The 21,576-nt window shown below is 54.9% G+C and overlaps 1 protein-coding gene across 14 annotated transcripts in view; it reads right to left on the bottom strand.

Annotated features, from left to right (window-relative positions):
- LRP8 (LDL receptor related protein 8) overlaps positions 1-21,576 on the bottom strand; it is a 79,650-nt gene that overhangs the window by 15,336 nt on the left and 42,738 nt on the right. For 3 of the 14 annotated variants that reach the window (XM_072730878.1, XM_072730871.1, XM_072730872.1), the window contains 11 exons: positions 20,538-20,666; positions 17,116-17,487; positions 16,177-16,299; positions 15,255-15,377; positions 11,916-12,035; positions 11,704-11,829; positions 8,146-8,320; positions 6,365-6,592; positions 3,194-3,312; positions 2,802-2,941; positions 1,254-1,395 (listed from right to left, as the gene is read on the bottom strand). In XM_072730878.1, coding sequence (XP_072586979.1) covers positions 1,254-1,395; positions 2,802-2,941; positions 3,194-3,312; positions 6,365-6,592; positions 8,146-8,320; positions 11,704-11,829; positions 11,916-12,035; positions 15,255-15,377; positions 16,177-16,299; positions 17,116-17,487; positions 20,538-20,666 — 1,797 coding nt within the window. Of the gene's footprint in view, positions 1-1,253; positions 1,396-2,801; positions 2,942-3,193; positions 3,313-6,364; positions 6,593-8,145; positions 8,321-11,703; positions 11,830-11,915; positions 12,036-13,292; positions 13,332-15,254; positions 15,378-16,176; positions 16,300-17,115; positions 17,488-20,537; positions 20,667-21,576 lie in introns of all 14 variants that reach the window. The other 11 variants (XM_072730869.1, XM_072730873.1, XM_072730877.1 and 8 more) reach the window with 5 other exon arrangements.

The raw sequence follows: 21,576 nt of genomic DNA, 5'->3' as shown, positions 1-21,576 counted from the left end.
GGAGGCTCTTCTCACTCTGCTGGCTCAGACGGCTTCCTCCACCACTGTTACTGGTACCTGATGTTTTACCTCCCCCCCACCACTTCTTTTCTTTTCTTTTCTTTTCTTTTCTTTTCTTTCTTTTCTTTTTTCTTTTCTTTTCTTTTCTTTTTTTTTCTTTTCTTCCTTCCTTCCTTCCTTCCTTCCTTCCCCTCCCTCTCTCTCTCTCTCTCTCTCTAAGATTTTATTTATTTATTCATGAAAGACATACACACAGAGAGAGAGAGAGAGAGAGAGAGAGAGGCAGAGACACAGGCAGAGGGAGAAGCAGGCTCCATGCAGGGAGCCCAACGCGGGACTCAATCCCCAGTCTCCAGGATCAGGCCCTGGGCCGAAGGCAGGCGCTAAACCTCTGAGCCACCCAGGGATTCCCCCCACCCCCCACCGCTTTTTTTTTTTTCCCCCCCACTGCTTTCATTCAATCTGACGGCAGCTCTGAGAGGCGGCTGTATGCCCCAGAATCTCAGACAAAACACCCTTAGGCTCAAAAACCACAGATTGATCAGAGTTATAACTCCATAAATTTTACAGATGGAATTTACCCTGAGGTCTGCTGGGCTCCAAAGTCTATGTTTCCCCCTATGCCACATGCCACATCTCTTTCTTATTTAAATTTCTATATCTAGAATCAGGCACCAAGCTCATCTCCTTGCTCCCCTGTGCTTTCCCACCGGCACCCTGGCAGCCACAGCTGAGTGACAGGTAGACTCAGTACTAGATCCTGGCGGGAAAGGATGGGGCACCCTAGTAGCAGGATTCCCAGGTTCTGGTCCCAACCCACGAGCTGGACTGCTACAAGGCCCCGGGGTACATTCACTGATACTGCTGCAAAATGAGCACACATAATAAATGAGAGGCGACGTGCTCCCTCAGGGCAGAAGGAGCTCTTGGGATCAGACAGACCTGAGCCTGGGTTTTAGCTCTGTCTGTTTACCTCCCTGAGCCAACTTTCCTTTACTTTTTCAAGGAGAAAAGTAATAACCGCTCTTTGTAGGCACAAAGAGGAGTCTATATGGCTTCTATCTCCAGCCTTATTTCACCAAGAGCTGAAGGAAATGAGATAAAACGTGTGACAGCAAAGCACTGTACCAATGAGAGGGGGCTGCAGCTAGATCCCTCGGGTGCTGGGACATCGCGTCACACCAACGTGTGCACAGCCTGACTAGTGCAGGGAGAGGACGTGGGCAGGGGACCTGGGGCCACGGAAGGCTCACCTTTGGGCTGCTTCAGCTCATGGAAGATGACAATGTCATGTGGGTTATTGAGGTTCTCAGCTAAGACGGAGATTTCCAGGCCGTTGAGCCGATTTGCACTGAAAATAGCCTCATTCTCCAGGTCTGTCCAGAACACCTTGTCCTGTGGGGTACAGAGGCAGAGGATGGGAAGCCTAGAGCCCACACCCATGACCTCAATCCGAGGGCTCAGCCCCAAACCATAGTCAGAGGAACTGCCTCAACATCTCTCCTGATCTCCCCTCATCCACAGATTCACAGGAAGGGGGGGGGCTCTCAGCCTCGAATCTGTGGCACAGACCCCGGTTTCCTTCTGTCACAGATGGTTATCTGTGGATTCTGTGCTTTGGCCTGAAGCCTGCTCATTAACCCTGAGCTAAGCCTGCTTCCCCGAGTCCAGCAGAAACCCAGGGTTGGATCTCGCCAGTTGTTACCATTACTAGGCCTGGGACCGAGACTGGAAGGGAGGTATGAACCACAGAGGACTATTCTCTGTTGGGCCCTCCTACAGCCTCTGGGTATACACATGTCTGCATCTAGTCCATACAGGCCCACAGGTACATCCGCGGGCAAACTCACAACTACAGGTTTAATCATGCAGCTTCGTGCACAGGTCTGGACACACACCCATGTGTTCATACACACACAGAAAAGCATACTTGTACCGAAATGACACTTAACCAAGTACTGGTATACATATTTACATATTCACAAGCACCAGCACATACAGAAATGCACACTTTATGTATACACATGCACACATACTTTACACGTACATGCCACGTATAGGCACAAGCACACACACGTGTCTGAACACACCTGTCTGTCGAAGCAGGGGCTGCACTTGGAGGTGGGGCTTTGCCCACAATTTCAGAGCAGTGCTGAGTGTGTCACTCCAAGCTAATATTGCCAATGCCCACCACAGACCACTGTCCCCTTGCTTTCCCTCCCCTTGGGGGCAGAGTGAGTACAGGGGAAGAGATAGATATGTTAGACCTTGGTTGGTCCTGGCTTCCTCCTTCCCCAAAGAGAAAGGTTGTTAGGGTCAGAACACAGGCACGGGAGGGTCTGGCCTCTCCTCCCTCTGAGGAGCTCCGTGAGGACCGAGCTGATGTCCGATTCGCTTCTACGACCTCACGCTCCAGCCAAGGTTAGTGGGAGTATGCTGAACTGAATAGCGTCTTTCAGGCTACTTTCAACAGGAGATTCTAAGGAAATATATGTTTCTTCTTCCCTCCCTCCCTTTATTGGATTCCTCCTGTACAGGGGGTACAGTGCCAGGTGCTAAAGGTACAGAGAGGAACACACGCAGTCCAGCAACTTACCTGTGAGAAGTGCTCTGAAAGGGGTCTTGGGAAGGAAGCACAAGACAACAGGCTGCAAAGCCTCGGTTTGCAGACATACAAGTCACCTGGCTTCCCTGTCCCTTTGTCTCCATTTGGACAAATCTCAGAGAGCCACCCTCTTTGAATGAGCCTCTCCTAGGCTTTGGCTTCCTGATTGGGCAGTGTCCCCCCTCCTGGGGCTCACCTCAAACACAGCTATCCCAAAAGGGTGGCTCAGGAAGTCAGGGGAGGAAATTAGCATCTTCCTGTTGCCTCCGCTGAGGTCGATGCTGGAGAGCTGGTGAAGCTTGGAGTCTACCCAGTACAAGCGCTGGTTCAGCAAATCTTGGGGAGGAACACAGGAATAGGGCATCAGGTCTTGAGTTCAGGACCTCAACCAGGATTTCTGCTCCCCTGTGCCCACTTCCCTACCCACATATCCAGGCCAGGCCTCACATAGAGGCCAGCCTGGGCAACCATCCACAAATACAGGCACCGGCACTGTAAGGGGATCTAAAACAGGAGCCATGGAGCTCCAGATGATAGTCAGGACCAGGTCGCGGGACAGGCCCCCAACCTAGGGAAGGCAGGGCTCACCCAGGGTGATTCCATTGGGCCATTCAATGTTGTCTGATACCAGTGTTTGCCGGTCCACACCGTTGAGCCCAGACTTCTCGATCTTGGCTTGATACCCCCAGTCAGACCAATACATGAACCTAATAAAAGAAGAACTCAATTGGGCTTTTTGTCCGCACCTAGGGTGTGGGTGGTCTGGGTCACAGGGCTCAATGACCCATTGAATGTTGAAGATTATACTCAGTAGGGACTGGGAGGGCCTCTGAAATCCATTGGAACCATCAAATCTAAGAGTTAGCAGGTGCGTTAGCTTCCCCTCATCTGAGAGCCTGGGGAAGCCGGGACCCCGAGAGTCCCCCCAGCCTCAGCTGAATAGCCTCTGAGCCCCTCTCTCCCACTCTGGCAGCTTTAATCAGAGCCCTAGAGGCCAGAGCAGGAAAGGCCCCCGTCAACCCTCTTTTACTCTCCTGGTCTACAGAGGAGAAAGTGGCCTGCTTACCCAGGATCATACAGCAAGAACTCAGCCCAGGGTTTCTCTCTCGTCTTTCTTAAATATTTATTGAGTACCTACTATGTGCCAGGCACTGAGCTAAAAGGTTTCACCTCATGTACTGAGAATGTAGCATCCCTGGTCCATTAATCCCATTCCCTATAGAGCAGGCAAATGAACTCTCAGAAACCGAAATAAGTTGTCACTCTCTAGTGTTTAAACTTCATGGTGGCTTCTCCTATTGCCCTTAAAATAAAATTACAAATCCTTCCCATGGCTGACAAAGCTCTGCCTGCCCAGGCCTCTGGCGGCCCCTTTGGTTGTCTCTCCTGCACCACTCTACCCTTCCAAACCCCACGCGTGCCCCAGGGGGCTCCAGGGCACCAAGCCTTTGTCAGACAGAGCTTTGTCTTCACAGAGCCTCAGGTCACCACCATCCCAGGGCAACCTCCCAGTGTGAACGTCTCTGCAGTACAGGATCCTACTCTGTAAGTAGGTGTGCCCTGTTACTGGCCCTTGCCTTCCTAGCATTCATACAATCAGTTATTTATATGTGCATTTGGAGAGTTTGGTGTATTTTACCATCTATTTTCCCCACTAGTCTAAGCTCCACCGGGGGCAGGCTCATCTGTCTTGTTCCCCATTGTATACCTGGCAGGTAGCTCATGTGTGACACAGAAAGAGATGCTGATTTAATATTAATTGGACAATGTATGTTCTCATTCGAGCCTTACAACAGCCCCAGGACAGTGTAATTATTAGCCCCATTTTATAGATGAGTAAATTGTGGCTCAAGGAGTTGACTTTCCTCAGATCTCACTGTTACTACGTAGTGAAGCAGCCAGCCTTCAAATTTAAATACAAAGTCAAGCTGAGGGGGATGCCTGGGTGGCTCAGCGGTTGGGCGCCTGCCTTCGGCCCAGGGCAAGATCCTGGGATCCAGGATTAAGTCCTGCATCAGGCTCCATGTGGGGAGCCTGCTTCTCCTTCTGCCTGTATCTCTGCCTCTCTGTCTCTCTCATGAATAAATAAATTTTTAAAATAAGAAAAAAAAAAACCCAAAGTCAAGCTGAATGGTGGGCTTAACTCTCCCCAAAACTGCCTCTGCTGAAACCTAGTGTCAAGCCAAGGTTGACTTGGAGCTGGGGAGCTGAGTAGTTGCATTGGCTACCCTCTGTTAGCCACTTTGGAGCCACTCTCGACCCATTCTGTTCCGCACACCAAAACACTGACCCACATGCGAGCCACATCAACGGGCTTGGCTCCCTGGCCTTCTGACTTCCAGCTGCGTTCAGCAAAATGTTTGAGCAGGAGGGAGAGGCTGAGGTCAGGATGTTGGTTCCAGGCTCCTCTCTACAAAGCTGCCTCTGGCTGGCTGCTACTCTGAAGATGACCACCTTTCCTTCCTGACCCGGGTACGCCTACACTGTTAGGGACAGAGCATTAGACCTCACCCACTCCTCTGTAACTAGTCCCTTCGTCAGACCCTCCTCAAATGATCTTTTTTTTTTTTAAAAAAAAAAGATTTTATTTATTTATTCATAGAGACAGAGAGAGAGAGGCAGAGGAAGAAGCAGGCATCATACAGAGATGACATGGGACTCCATCCAGGGTCCCCAGGATCATGCCCTGGGATGCAGGCGGCGCTAAACCGCTGCATCACCGGGGCTGCCCTCCTCAAATGATCTTAACTTGGGTGTGCGGTGGGTTTCCCGCTCGGACTAGGACTTCAGATGGCCTGGGTATAACCATGTGTGGGGAGACACAGGGAGCAGGGCGGAAGTGGGGGTTAAGTGAGCCAACTCAGCACCATTGGGGGCCTGGCCCTGGGCTGGATGCACCTAGGCATGATCATTAAAGCACAGCTGTCACAGTCACCACCCAAGGCCTCACACATTTAGGGGCCACCCTGCCCCCAGCAGCCCTCACTGGAAGAAGAGGGGTTTCCTATCCCTATTTCACAACTAAAGAAACAATAATAGGAAGAAGCTGGTGATCCTGACACACTTAATAGGACTTTCTGGGATATCCCTGCTGAGGAAGGGAGGGAGGAGGCCTGCTCTGTTCAGAGTCCCTACCCCCAAAATGGAGGTGTGGCCAGAGCAGGGCAGCCTGGATGGTGAGAGGCCCAGAGACTGTGGGCACAGGGGTGGGGAGCCTGCAGCATAGCAGACCTAGTGATCTTGGTCCTCAGGTCTTACTGGTGTCCTGCAGGGCAACATGCTTGATGTGACTCCAGAGGCCAACGGAGACAAAGTTAGGCAGATTTGGGAATATGAGGGAAAAAAAATAATCCTAAACATTCTCTATGGGCAGAACTGCATTGAAATGAAACGGCCCCTATAAGAAGTAATGAGCTCCGTGTCTCTGGGAGTGTGGGAGCAGCCACCAGATGCCCACCTGCAGCAGACGGCGGCCCAAGGAAAGGTTTCCTGCCCCAGGTGCTTCTACTAGGAATCTCTAGAGCCCGACTCTGCTCTGAGATGCACTGATCCTATAACATGATGAATGAGCAGCAGAGTCCAGGAGAACCCTGGTGACTATACCCAAAGAAGGGTTAACAATCTGGGGGGGCCCACACGGTCTGTCTTGGGCTGCCTCAGTGGCCCGGGGCCTTCCGAAGTCCTCAGATAGCTCTGATGACAGACACCTGGGGCCTGAGTGCCTACAGTGAGAATGTGAAGTTTGGGTCAGACACTCACCCTCTCAGGGGGTCAACCGCGATGGCCCGGGGCTCACTGAGGTCACGGCTGAAGAGAGTGCATCGGCGAGAGCCATCCATCGTGGCCACGGAGATGGTCTTGTTGCCGGAGTCCGTCCAGTAGATGTGCTTATGGACCCAGTCCACCGCCAGGCCCTCTGGAGAGTGCAGCTGCTCATCCACGAGGACCTCCTGCTCTGCTGGGTCGCTGGCCTTGTCCATGTAGGCGCTAAGAGCAACCAGAGCTGGCCATGGGTCCATCTGGAGCTGCCTGGGAACCCTTTCCCCCTCTCTCCTCTCTAGGATATGGCCGCGGATTTTGGAGGAACTTGACTAGTTTCTATCCCACACATTCCCTGGGCAACCCGGGGTTGGCCTGAATGAGCCACGGCCTCTAGCCTGGAGGAGCCCATTTTAGTGGGGACAGAAATTACTAGCCAGGTAATCACAGCACAATGTGGTTACAGAAAGCATCAGATACTACAGCAGCCGAGAAGGGAAAACCCCAGTATCCTGGAAGACTGGAGAAGGCTCTGTAGTGAGTCCTGAAAGACTGGTCATGAGGAGCACAAGGGACAGAAAGCAGAAGGGACAGCACATGCAAGTGCCCAGAAGTATATATTCTGGAATCCTGAGGTACTGGGCAGGGGCAAGTGCAGGCAGGGGCCGCACCCTGGCAGGCTCTGCAGGATGTGCTAAGCAGCCAGATTTTACTCTGGAGGGAGTAACCGGACAGGTAAGAGGACATGGTCGGACAGGTATGTGGGATCATGGGCACTGATATGCTAGAGGGGAGGGAGTGAAGACAGGGAGATGGGCCAGGGGCCATGACAGCATCCGGGTGAGAGATGAAGGGAGTCTGTGCCAGCAAGAACGAACGGAAGAAGGGGCTGAGAACACAGCAGGCACTAGCTGCTTCTACGAGTGAGTGTAAACTGAGTATGTCTGTGCGTTCAGGGTGTGCCATGCGTCTAGTTGTCAGTGAGTACCACCCTATAGATCTGCCTCCATCCTTCCATCCCTCCCTCTCTCCGTCCCTCCATCCATCCCATTGTTCTTTCAACAGTCTACCCTGTGCTTGGTCATTAGCAGTCCTGCCAGGTGGATCTCAGGACACAGAAAGGATGTAACATCAAAACAGGCGCCTGGACATGCAGGGAGGCAGGCTTGTGGCATTTGAGAAAAACCTATGAGAGGACCTCCTCGTGTGTGTGAGGGGCCTGTGGAGAGCCAAAGTCCACCGACTATGGCATCAGACAAAGTAAGGGCTGGACTGGAGGTAGTGCCATCCAGAAAGAGTTCCCTGACACCCCAGATTGGGTAAGAGGCCCCCTCTGTCCTTTACCCTCAGGATCAACATAATGAACATCACTATGTCAGGAGTGCAATCCTCCAGGCAGGACCACATTCAAGTCATCTTGGACTGAGTCATCCTGAGTCATCCCCAGGATCCCATACACAGGTATGTGAGCTGCTCTAGAAGTCCTTTCTGGCCGGTGGAACATTTCCTGTCCTGCACTGCCCCACTGGGTCACCAGGGGCCAGTCAGAGCCCAGGTGTCAGAGCCCAAGCTGCTCTCCCAACAGGGCTCTCAGCCGAGGCCAGCCCAGGGGCAGGAGGAGGTCTGGCAGTTCCATCCACTGTGATCCTGCGTCCTTTCCCAAGTCCCCGTCTGTCCTGGGGCACTCTGGAGGCAGAGAGGGGACAGAGGCCACCCTTCCTCTTCTCCTCTCAGGCCCCTCCCTGCCCAGGCCTGGCTGCAGGACACCTGCCCCTGCTCACCTATAGATCTTGCGGTAGGAGAGGTCACACCAGTAGATGCGATTGGTGGCAACTTCAACATCCAGCGCCACAACGTTCTTGAGCATGGGGATGAGGCGCGAGTAGTCTCGCTTCACCAGGTCTATCCTCCGCACTTCATGCCGGTTGGTGAAGATCAGGGAGGGGCTTTTGCCAGCTGCCATGCAGGATGGTTGAGAGAAAGGGTCAGTGCAAAAGGCAGGGCTCTACCCCTGGCTAGCTTGGGTGAGGATGCCTCATTTCCCTATAATATAGGAGTGACAATTCCTAACTCACAGCTTAAAGGAGCAGATGAAAAATGGGTATAAAAAGTAAGGTGCAAAGTACCACGCATAACAGAAGGATTTTTATTCTTTTTATTAGACGCAAACACCCCCCACATCCTTTATGACTCCCCGTTTCCTCTTTAGGCTTACACTGAAGGCCTTCTGTGGTGTGACCCCGAGCTCCTGGTCTGGCCTCATCACTCACCCCTAACACACCTTGACTCCAGCCACCAGACCACCTATTATGACCCAGCCGCAGCAGAGCTTGGCTGCCTCGCGCCTCTGCTCAAGGGGTCCCCTCGCCCTAGAATGCAATGCTCCCTAACGCCCCTGCTTAGGGTCCCACTGCGACAGTTCAAGAAGGAGAAACATGAGCATTAAGTGTTTTAGAAAGGGCCTGAGGCTACAGTGTGAGGACAAACATCAGAACTAGGGTGATTTAAAAGAGGAGACTCAGTCTCAGACTCTTCTCCCTGAAGCCGGAGTCTGTAGTCTATGCGGAATGTGTCTGGGGAAACGGCAAGGGATGAAGCTGCAGAGGCTGGCAGGGGCCAGATCGGGAAGGGTCCTGTGAGCTGGGCGTAGAGTTTGCCCTTGACTCTGAAACAGCAGCAGGGACGGGACAGTGGAGACAATACACAGCTGCCCACGCACACACAAAACCCACTTTTAGGAAGATCACTAGTGACCCTGACATTCCTGGCTCCTCAATACAAGGGTCACTATCCCAGAGGCTGATGAGGGATTAGCACTTAACTCCGGCTGCCACTCCCACAGCCTGTTTTTAGATTATCGGGCCACTCTCAAGTACTGACACCTGTACCTGGTGCTGCCTGGGCCTTCTCCCTCTGTGTTGCACCTGGTCCCTGTCACTATGCATCTGTGCCAGGCTAATGAGTTCCCTGGGGGCCAGGAAGGACCAGCGCAGAGCCCTGTGGGCCTGGGCCTGTGACCTGTGTGTGGTGATGAGGAGGACGTGGTACCAGCAGAGAGTCCAGAAAAACAGAGCTCTGGGTGCAGAAGGGGAAAGAAGGAAAGCCGACCTCAAAGCCCTGCTATTCTTGTCACCCCCAAACGAGAGCAGTGGCACCATCCTTCAGAAGGCAGGAGCTGGTTTACGGGGTATCTTGGGGAGACCTCCACTGAAAGCCGTCTGTGACAGGAACCCAGCATGTGGATGACTGGGGTTTTTGTGTGACTGCACTTTGGATGCTCATCTGCAGGGGCTTGGATTACATGGCAGGTGTGTGCTGTCTCCACTGCATGTATATAATCCGTGTTGTGGGTTACATGCATCCCACACAGGGAGGGCTGCGGGGGGGAGAACAAGCCGCATGTGACACATGATGTGCTCATGTCCATGTTGCCTCTTGTGCAGTTGGGGCAGCACGGTTTTGGGTTTGCAGAGTGCACGTCCATTACCGTGGCTGCTGTCCTGGTATAGTCTGCACACCGGGCATTGTATTCGGACATCTGAACTCCAGACTCGTACGTCCAACTGCCTCCTCACGACCTCCACTCGGGTGGAGGTCTAGACAGCTTTCTCAGACTTACCATGCCCAAATCAACCTACTATTCCCCCAAACCTGCTCCTCTCACCATCTTTCCAGCTCCATAAATAGCAATCCTGTTTTCCCAAAAACCTTGCAGTAATCTTTGGCTCTTTTTTTTTTTTCTCTCTCACATCCTTGCATTCAATGGATATGTGAATCCTGTGCCTTCAAAAGAAGTCCTGACGTTCAAAGTTATGTCGAGTCTGTCTGCTTCTCACGATTTGCACTGTGACACCTTGGTCCAAGCCACCCTCACTCCTTCTGGGTTATAGCAAAAACTTCTTACATGGTTTCCTGCTTCCTACCCTGACCCCTCAGAGTCTCCTCCCAGCACAGCAGCCAGAAGGAGCCTCTGGAAATGTAAGGCACAGCACGTCCCTCCTCCACTCAAAACCTTCCAAGGCTCCCCACTGACTGGGAGTGAAATGGAGAGTCAGCGCTTAGGATAGTCCAGAAGACCTCTGTGATGTGCCCGAAGTCACCTCTCTGACTTCATCTCCTATGCTCCTCGCTCTAGCTAGGCCATTATCTGAACTCACCACGCATGCTCCTGCCTCAGGGCCTTTGCACTTTCTGCTCCTTTGGCCTGAAATGTGGTTCCTACAGATAAACGCATGGCTCCTTCCTTTACCTCCTTCATGTCTTGACTCAAACATTACCTTCTCAGGAAGGTGAGGCTTCCCTGACCACTCTAAAACTGTAGCCCTGTCTGCCCTCCTGCACTGCCCTCTCCCCTTCCCCACTTTCTACTCCTCCTTAGCCATTATCACCATCTGCCAGGCTCTGTTTTTTTGTGTTTTTGTTTTTGTTTTTTTAAGATTTTATTATTTAGGGACTTCTGGGTGGCTCAGCAGTTAAACGTCTGCCTTCAACTCGGGGCATGATCTTGGGGTCCCAGGATGGAGTCCCACATCAGGCTCCTTGCATGAAGCCTGCTTCTTCCTCTGCCTATATCTCTGCCTCTCTCTGTGTGTGTCTCTCATGAATAAAATAAAATCTTTTAAAAAATAAATACAAATAAAAAAACTTTAAAAAGACTTTATTATTTATTTGAGATAGAATGAGAGAGAGCATGAGAGTATGAGCTGGGGGCAGAGGGAGAAGCAGACACCCCCCCTGAGCGGGGAGCCCAACACGGGGCTCAATCCCAGGACCCTGGGATCATGACCTGAGTCGAAGGCAGACGCTTCACTGACTGAGCCACCGGGGTACCCTGTATTTTATTTAACAAATTTCTTGTCTGTCCTCCAGCAGGATGTGAGTCGCACAAGGGCACACGGGGACCTGTGTCTGCTTTGCTTACTGCTAAATCCCCAGCGCCTATGACAGTGTCAGGTGTTCAGCATAAAGAATGGAATAGAGTGTATTCAGGCGGCTGAACTGGTCAACGTGCAGGTCTGCGCATGTCATGCCCTCTATGGGGATGACCTGTTCCATGTGCTGTCTGCATGGTCCAGTTTGTGTCCGTACAATGTGTGCGGTGCAGGTGCACCCTCTATGCTATCCTGAGTGGCTCTATGCAGGGTCCATGCAAGTGTCAGTGTGTGATGTGTTGTGTGCGTGACGTACACTTACAGTCCAAGCATGTGTGCAACCTGCCTTGTGTGTGTATGCATGTGCATGCACAGGTGTGCCCATCTGCTCCTCACAGACGTGGTGACATGTTGCTTTCTGTACCCCTTCGGAGCTGCCCCGTTCCCCCCACCTCGGGGCGCCCATACCGACAGCCTTGCAGTTCTTGGTCAGCGTATCCATCTCATAGCCAGGGTGGCACTCGCACTTAAAGTAGCCCTTGTAGTTGACACAGATCTGGCTACAGGCATCGGGGTCCTCACACTCGTCAATGTCTGTGAGGAGGAGCACAGGTCAGAACTGGCAGGGGGCTCGGCCTCTGCTTGGGGGTGGGCAGGGGCAGGAGAGGGGAGGGTCTCACCGCCACAGGTCTTCTGGTCCAAGAGCTGGTAGCCTGCTGGGCACGTGCACTCAAAGCCGATCTTGAGGTCCGTACATATGTGGGAGCAGCCCCCATTGTTGTGCAGACACTCATTCAGTCCTGGGGAGGGACACAGGCTCCTGAGGGTCCCAGAGCCCAGGCTAGGGTGGGGGCAGGACAAAGAGCAGGGCTGGGAGCTGAGGTAGAGACTCGGGATGACAGGACCCCCGCAGAGCCCGGATGCTCTCCATCCACACTGAGCCGCAGCCTCATTAACCAGGTGACTGGTCAAGAGGAGGCTCAGAGAGGGGCAGGTCCTTGCTCAAGGCCAGACAGAGGCAGGGACAGAGTGGGACTCAGGCCCTATGTCTCCCAGGACAGGACTCTGTCTCCTGGGACGTTCGAGGCAGTGAGGGCCATCTGAGGCCTTTCCTTCACAAGCACTCGTCTCACAGCTCCTCCTTCCTTGTGACCTCATGGTGCATGGACCACACCGAACCCTCAGGATGCTTCAAGAACCCCTTCTGAAATGCCCTTGCTTAAACATCTCCAGCCTCAAGGAGCCCCCTTCCCCCTAAGGCAGCTGGCCCCGTCTGGAATAGCTCATTATGAAGCTCTTCCTCATTGGACTGGCCTTCCTGAAGCTTCTGCTCCCACTCCAGCTCTGCCAGGTACGGTTGGCCAGACAGAGTCTGACGGCTCCCTCAGAAGCTCCTTAAAGGGCTGATTTCTGGTGCCCTGCCATTCAAGTGTCTTCCTCTGGACACATCCCATCTGTCCACATCCCTCCCTGGACAGGGCCCAGAACTTGTCTGCTGCCAGCCAGTCTGAACAACAAAGGCTGTCCCCACTGAGCTTGTGGTTATGTAGGACCCCAGGCTTTATCTACACAGAGCTGCTGCTTGACCACTTCTCTCCTACCATGAAATATGATGTACTGTTATTTCCACCTTCTCCCCTCTCAGCACCTGTCCGTCTTCCTATACTTAGTCACAGGCCTGGTCCCGGAATACCAACTGCCCCAAGGGCTGAATGGATGCCAGGAGCTCATCTGCTTTCCCCATCCTCCACTCCCTCATCCCCTCTGGCAGAGTCCTAAGGGAGGTCAGAGAGGCCAGGACCGAGGCTCACCATGTTCTCACAGCATCTTCTGAACTTTGGAATCACAGGTTAACTCTGCAAGCCAAGAGAAGGTGCCATGCCACCCTTCTACCCACCAGGTTCATGCAATCACCACTCCAGCCAAGCCAAGCAGAGCTGAGATGAGCCAGCCATGGCCATGCACACAGCTGGTCTGAGCTGCCCACCCAAGGCCATGCACAGCTGTGAGTGCCCCACCTTCAGCCTAAGCCATGCTTAGGGATTATTCCCCATTACCCCTGGGCCTCCTCCTGTTTGCCTGGGATGTTGGTGGAACTGAAAGAACAAGATCACAGCAATCCCATGACTGGAAGGTTTGGGGTGACTGAGATGGGCCCAGCCCTGGGAAGGCCCAGCCCCTTGGGGGATGCTGAGCCAGGACAATTTTGAGGTGGTCTCTGCGGGGCACCACCACAACACCAGGAATCTTCCATCACTCCACGCCTTCCCTGACCTGTATTATTCCCTCAGGGCTATCCATCCATCTGCTCACTGCTCACTCACTATCTCATTCATGCACCCACTCACTACCCCCCTCCCCCCTTGACAGACTAGCATGTGTAGAATGGCTCTGAAAAGGGAAAAGGGTTCAGATTTCTCTGAAAGAAGAAAAGTACAGAGTCCTCTAGGGCTGAGGTGCATTGGAGCAAAAGAATGAGCAGTGGGTCTGGACCTTGTTGACCTTGCTCTGGAAGGCCATGGCTGCCAAGGCAGAGAGGCTGAAGGGGATTTCCTGGGCCTTCCCGGTTCAATCTAGCCTGGAAGCGATTCCATTGGATGCCTGCAGGGGATGGAGGGGTGGTGGTCCAGAGGCACCAGGGAAGGAAGGGGAAGGGTCACTTTCCCCAGCACATGCACATACTTGCATGCTCACACACGCCAGTTTACGTGCAGAGGCACCAACAGGCCCGTGGGCTCCAAAGACACATTCATACAGACACGAGGACACACAGAGACACGAGATGTGGTTCCCTTGCCTTACTAAGAGCCATGGACACAGAGACTGGCCTCTCACCAGCACAGAGACACAAATACACGCATACCTACTTCTCTCAGGTGTGTCATGCAAAAGACCAGAAAGAAGAGATTTAGTAGGTTGGCAGTCCTTGGCTAACTCCAAATCAGGGTGGAGTGGGCGGCCAGACTCAGGTGCTCCCACTTCCTTATCCTCTTTTGTCTAGGCTCCTTCTTCTGGGGCTTTTCTTGGCAGGGCCTCTGTAGGAGCAGGAGGGCCCAAGAGGAGCGCCTATCCTGCAAATTCAGGTGGAGGCTGGGTGACCTTCACCCAACTACTCTTCCTTCCAAAATCAATTTTTAAATCTCCCCCAGGGGTGGCAACATGCTGCTCCTGGGGAGTTCTAGACAATGAGGATCCCTGGAGTGCCCAGGAGGGGAGGTGCTGAGTGAAAACGGGTCTGCCAGGAAGGTAGGGCTTGATCTAGGCTCTTTGCTCCCAGGAATTTTCTGTCCAAACCCCTGAGCTCAGAAATGAACCTTCCTGGAGCCCACACTGGGTTTCTGGCATGTTCTATCAGATGCCCACTTCACCTACAGCCCAGACTCTCCTGTTCTTTTTAGCCTGGAACCCACCTTGACAGCTCTAGCCATTAGGACAGCTCCCTCATTCCACCCCTTACTCATGCCCAGCCTGTAAGTCTTGTCTCCCAGAAAGTCCAAGCTCCTTGGGGCTCAGGATAGTGCCACCTCCTGCTGCTGGGTCTGCCTTACTCTCACTCAGGCCTGGCCTGAGCTGGGCGGCCTTGGATGTACCACAGTTGGCTACCTCCTGCTGTCCCATCTCTCCCCCTTTGCCAGGATTCCTACAGGGCCTGGAAGGCCTCAGAGGCAGGGCACTGGCTAGGTCAGCAGGGTAGAATCACTGAGGAAGAAAGTTTCAGAGTGAGCACACACTCAGAGGTCTGAATGAGGAAGGAGGGAGGAGAGGCCAAATCTGTGAGAGGAAGCATAATTGAACACCTGGGTTGGAAAGGAGAGGCAGTTCGATTTGGAGAGATACAGAAAGAGGCCCCAAAGGCAGAGAGTCCCACCTGAGGCCACAGGACAGCGCAGGAGTCCAGAGAGAGGGTCAGAGCAGACTGTGTGCAGAGGGGCAAGGCATGGGCCTGGGCCCGGATGCCAGGAGGGGGTGCGGTGGGTGGGGGGGTTAGTCCAGCAGCCAGAAGTGGACAGGTACTGTACCACACTCTTTCAGAGGCTCATCCGACCAGTCCCGGCAGTCTCTTTGAGCATCACACACTTTCCCGCCGTCCACGCACTCGCCACTCTTACACTGAAATCTGCGGGGACCCTCACATGTTGACTCTGTCGGGCCGGACAAGAGAGTGGACAGGACCTATGAGACCTTGGGCAGGAGGGCTGGTCTAGGTCCATGGGAGGCAAGCAGAGTTTCAGCCCCAGCCCCAGTCCTACTGGTCTCTAGAGGGCCCAGGACAGACAGTTGAACACAGGGCTGGCGGGAGCTCAGCTCTCAGAAATGCAGGACCCCAGGGATAATCAGGATGCCCAAGCATCATCTAGCTGGGTAAGGCCGGGGCGAGGTGGGGGTGTGTGCCTATCTGGCAGTCCTGGGCCCGGAGACAGAAAAGCAGGAGCCCTACAGAGATCCTGGGGGCTGCACTGACCATCTGAGGTGGACCTGTTCCCTGGAGGCCCTGCACAGAGGAGGTCACCTCACTGCTCAACCCTTCATCCATTACCCCAGATGACCCCTGATCAGGACCCTGGCTCCTGCAGGCGGGGAGTGATAACCAAACAGTCATCTGAGAATTAAGGGGGCTCTGTGGGGACTGAACCTCCACTCCTGGGAAGGAAGCCACTTGGAGGCCCGGATATGGACAAATTGGAGGCTGGACATCCTACAGTGACTTTTCACGTACCCCTAGTCCTCTCAGCTTTTGCAAAGTCCTTTAAAATCCTGTTCTGGGGCCAATAGGACCCCAGGAAGTAAATCTAGGTAATTTAGGGGCAAGTGATGCTCTGGGGGAAGACACATCTCAGGGACCGAGGGGAAACCTCTCTGAACTCTGCTCTCTCTGGAGCCCAGAGAGCTCAGGGCTCTTCTTCAGGGAGAGTGTCACTCCTATGGCCCAACCCCACATACCCTGTAGACAGCCAGCCTCGTCACTCCCATCTGGACAGTCCTGTTCCTGGTTGCAGCGTTTGAGTGTTGGGACACAAGTCCCATCCCCACACTGGAACTCATCCCCACGACACGTCCCCAGAGCTGCCAAGAGAGGGCAAAGAGAGTGGGTCAGGCCCAAGGTGGTGTTAGGACCTCTCTCCTCCCCCAGCCCCCAACGCCCAGACCATATCCACCCTCAGCAAGAACAGAACCAGTGGCTGAGCTTGGGAGTCCTCAAAGGACACCTGGCCAAGGCACTTTCAGTGTAGAAATGGGGAGACTGAAGCTCAGAGAGGGCGAAGGCCTCACCCAGGATCACATAGCACTCTGGCTGGCAGAGCCAGGACTAAAACTCAGGTCCCGTTTTCCCATCCACCACCTCTCCCCAGAGCCACTTGTTCCCAGTGGGCCCGTGGCCCTCTTTTGAGTGTTGGTGCTCATTACTTAACAACTTCATCCCTTCAGCAAATCCTTCCTGAACACCTACTGCATGCTGGGCACTATGTGGGATGTCGGGAACCCAGAGACTACTGGGGGGCTCCCCACCTTCTTGGAGCTCAAGGTACTACTGGAAGGGGAGCTGAGGAACAAACAGACGACATCACAGCAGAGCTGTGCTGAAGGAGATGGTGGTTCAGGGGAGGTGGGGAGTACCGGGTAGGGAAGCCCAGCTGGGAGGGTTGAAGCCCAGCAGGTGGAGGGGGAGCAGCTCCTGAGTGTACCAAGGTCCCGGTCACTGCAGCCAGGAGGCAAATGCTCCAAAGGGCAGGGCCGGAGAAGACCCTCGGCCTCTGGGGTCAGACCCGGGCTGCTCCAAGCAAGGACTCCACCTGCCTCAAGCCCGGGCCGCCGTAACCCAGGTAACCAGGGCCTGCAGTGAGGGGGCAGGCGCGCCCATGGAAGGGAGCGGGGGCTTACGGCAGTCGGCCTCGTCCGACTTGTCCTTGCAGTCGCGGTCGCCGTCGCAGCGCCAGCCCAGGTGCACACACTCGCCGCTGCGGCAGGCGAACTGGGCGGCAGCGGCGCAGGCGGCGGGCGCGGCGGTGGCCCCGGGGCACAGGTCGGCCGCCTCGTCCGAGCGGTCCTCACAGTCGAACTGCCGGTCGCAGACCCAGCGCTCGGGGATGCAGGTGCCGCCGCCGCCGCCGCAGCGGAACTCGCGGGGCCCGCAGGCCGGGTCGGCGCAGCCACGCTCGTCGCTGCCGTCGCCACAGTCGTCGTCGCCGTCGCACACGAACACGGCGGCCAGGCAGGAGCGGTTGCTGCACTGGAACTCGTGCGGGGCGCACACTGCGCGGGACAGAGAACCGGTCGGCCCCGCGCGGGCGGGCGGGGACACGAGGACACCCTGACCCTTGCCCACGGGCCACAGGTGGGGGCCTGACTGGGGACCGGAGGGCACTGGGGCTTCTGATCCCAGCAGGGGCCTCGCAGGGGACCTTGGGCAACACCCTGCCCTCCCTGACCTCGCGGCCTCCTTGCAGGGATGATTCCCCTCGGGCAACAGCACGGAGGTGGGGCTGGGAGCACCTGGGCGGCAGGCCCCGGCCGGCCTTGAAAGGCCAGGTGATGATCCTGGACACGACACCCAACGTGATGCTGACCCTTCCCCAAGGAATCAGGTCTGGAGCTGTCTCCTGATGGCAGGGCTGAGGCCTCTTCCCACAGCTATGTGCCCGCAGCATCCGGGTCAGTCCCCTGGCCTGGCATCCAGGCCGCTGGGCATGGAGCCGCTGCTCTACCCCAACACCTCAGTCAGCCATACTAGACCCTTGGTCCACCTGCTCACCTCGAGGCCTTCGCCCAAGCTGTTCCCTCTGCTGGGCGCTCACCTCCTGCCCACCACAGCCTCTGTATTTCAGTGACATGTACTCATCCTTCAGGGGCCCCACATCCACCTTTTATAACACCCTTTGTACTCTCCTACTTGGGAAGCCTCCCTCCACCCCTGCTCTCCTTCTGTGTGCCCTTCACAGCATGCTCATGTGTCTGGGTCTCACGTCCTTCTGTCTCCCTCACAACTACTGCGTGGGGATGGGCTCTGAGACTGACCCAGCTTCGTCCTGAGAACCTGGCACAGAGCTCCCTGCAGGGGGCAGCTGTGCAGTGGATGGATGGGTGTGGGCAGTAACTAAGGGATGTGCAGTAGTCAAGGGCACAGGTCACTGGCCCTGCCTGGGGCCCTGGGCTTCCTCTGTCTAGTGAACTGCTCACCTCAGAGGCTGGGAGGGCTTTGGAGACCACCAGCTCAACTGCTAGTTTACAGATGGGGAAACTGAGGCCCAGAAGGAGCAACTTGCCCAGGGTCACAGAACCAGAACTCAGGTTTGGGGCTCTTCTCTCCTACTCTGACCCCTCTCAGTTCCCTTGTTTTCTCTTCTTTTCCTGGAATGGAAGCCGTTTTCAGAGCAGCGACCTCCTCACCTCCTCCCTGCTTCATTCCTTACACAGAGGCCACGGCTAGGTCTGGGGGCTGTAGCCTTGGGTAACCTGATGGTGGTGGCAGCACCAGATCTCTCCACGTGGGGGCACCAAGAGTCTGCTTCTATTTTCTGACAGAAAAATGTCATTTTTCATTGTTATTGAACATAAAATAGAATGATGTCTTAGGTTTCACAATGTAGGCAGCTCGTCATGTGTGTCTGACAGCTCTATCAAGTTTCTGACAGTTGCGTTTCTCCCCCTTCTGGGATTTTCGGATGTTGGGGCACTGGTGGGAAAACCACATGCTACCTTATGGTGCCTGCCCCCCAAGATTACACCGATGCCTAGAGAAGCTCCCCTCTTTCCTGCCAGACTCAGCTTGCATGTGTCTGGGGGTGGGTAAGGACTCACTAAGTTCAGAGTTCTGGGAGGAAGTCCTTCCTTATTCTGAGTTCTCCCTAAGGTTTTAAAGTTGACAACGACTTCAAGAGCCATATTCTCACACCTGCCTCCAGAGACCCCACTCCCAGCACTCACAAATGGAAGCAGCTCTGGGGGAGGAGAGAAGGAATAATTTTTTGCTCCTCTGCCCAGCTGGTCCAGAGCTGTAGCAGAGCCATCCAGTAGGACCTTCTAGCCACCTTCCCGTCTCCCATAATTAATGAAGAACATGCCTGCCACACAATTTGCCCTAGTTAGAGATACTCCCACCCTGTGCAATCGTGGCTGATGGCCCTTAGAGCTGAGGAAACATCTGATGGTGGTGGGAGGTGGGTGCGGAGTAAGAAGAGAAGAGGATTCATATTGGCCAGTGAAGGCCTGCAAAATTATCACAGCTCAGGAATCAAGCCAGTGCCATCACCACGGACGGCTCTGAAACTGCTGGTCCCAGCCAGCATCTCCTCCCCACACCCAGATGCTTCCTGCTTCAGACACATCAGAACTCCAGACTTGGAATCTAGAGTGCTGTGACTCAGACACCTCCAGAAAGAGATGGCATTTCCCTTGGGCCAGGGAGGATGGATGGGATGTAAATATAGAGGCTGGTGGATAAGTGCCTGGCAAAAGTCCTCATAATACCCCAAACCACCTATATTCCAGTCCAGCCTTGCAGCCTAGTTATCGACAGCCAGTCTGTCTCCCCTATTAATCATGAGCTCCCGGAGGAAGGTGGCACGTAGGATTCACCTCATCATCCCTTCCAGAGCCTGGCTCTGGGCCTGGCACACAGTAGGTGTCCATCCAATTGAAACAAGCATAAGCCCCACTGGCCCAGGACCTGCTGGCCTGCTCCCTGGGCAGGAGATAATCCTGTGTTTGAAGCTCAGTGATGTGGAACTGCCCCAATGACCGCTTCCATCTGTTCCTGCCGAGGCTGCTGGGTCTGTCTTCCCGCCCTGTGACATTCCTGCTGGAGTCTGAGATTTCAGCATCAGGCGTCCTTCACACTTCAGGAGTCTGCCCCTCCCCCACCCCAGCACCACCAGTGCCCTGGCCCAGGCCGCCACCATGACTCCCTATGGCCCAACCAGGCCCCCTGCCCTTGCTCGGAACTCAGTGGAGACGGATGGAATGGATGAATAGATGTCAGATATGGTAAAAAGACTCCTGGGCTCGGCTGTCCAGAGCCAGATCTGAATCTCAGTTCCATCACTCGACATTGGAAGCTATTCCTCGCTTGTCTGAGCCTCAGTTTCCTCACCCATAAAATGGGGATGACAATGGCTGCTTGTGCAGTGGTTGTGAGGATGAAAGCCGGAAATGTCTCTCCAGAGCGCCTGGCCATTACTAGTGTCCTCATGGTTACCCTTTGCTCTCCCCCCACCGAGCCCCTCCAGAAAGCCCCTCCAGAAACGGCTGCTGCTCCCTGAGGCTGCCTGACTCCCCAGCAGACCCTGGGACCTAACCCAACTCACAGGTGGCACAGCCGGCCTCGTCTGCACCGCTCTCGCAGTCCTTCTCCCCGTCGCAGCGCCACGAGGCGGGCACACACTTGTGGCTGGCGGGTCCACAGCTCAGCTTCTCTGCAGGACACACCTGCTTGGCTGTGGAGACAGACACACACGCATGGCTTAGCCAAGGCAGACATGGGGCATGGTGCCAACCGGTCCTCCTGCCTGACCCCAGCCACCTGGCCCAAGGCCTTGGGAATCTATCAGGGCGTCCCTGCCCCGGGTCTCAGTTTCTTCATCTGAGAAGCAGCGCTGTCCACCCCAAAGACCCTCTGAATCCTACATCTGATCCCTCCACTCCCTGCTAATGCCCTCTCGTGGGCCCCTGGGCCCTGGCACTCAGGACCGTCCTGGATCCAGCCACCCGTTTGCCTCACCAGCCCTACCTCCCACCCTTCAAAACCTCCCCTTGAGCTCCAGCAACACAAAATTGCCCTGCCCTTCATGCTTCTCTGCCATTTCCCTACTGTGTGCCAGGGCTGAAATATGCCCCGACTGGGCCTTGGTTTGGCTTCCAGATCAGCAGCTCCGTGATCTGAACCTGTGGATTAGGAGGGCTCACCAAGGCCCGAGCAGCTCCCTGGGTACGCCACCCCCCTCCCGCCCCCTCCCCTGGTGATGGTGCTGAGCCCGCATCAGAGCAGTGCCGCGCTGCAGGGCCCAGCGGGACCACACAGCTATAATTACTGCAGCAGCAATCAGAGGCTGACTCAATCAGGGGCCTGGAGCCCCAGGGTTGATTCTCAATTTGGAAGAAAGAATGAGAACCCTGATCAGGGCTGGGCACAGCTCTCATCCTGAGCATCCCAGGACGACCCACGTGACAGAGCCAGCTGTGGCAGACGCATTTCAGACCTCTGCGGCCGGCTCCCTGCTACCCTCCATGGTATAAACGCTGTCGTCTCCAGGATGTGCCAGGCACAGAGCTAGGCACTCACTTAATCCTCACAATAGCCCGGCAGGGTGAGGATTATGTCAAGCTCTCCAGCTTGGAGGTCACGGG

Source organism: Vulpes vulpes, chromosome 12 (genome assembly GCF_048418805.1).
Source record: "Vulpes vulpes isolate BD-2025 chromosome 12, VulVul3, whole genome shotgun sequence".
NCBI lineage: Eukaryota > Metazoa > Chordata > Mammalia > Carnivora > Canidae > Vulpes > Vulpes vulpes.
Note: the sequence above shows the minus strand (reverse complement) of the source record. Positions and strands in the feature narration are given on the sequence as shown.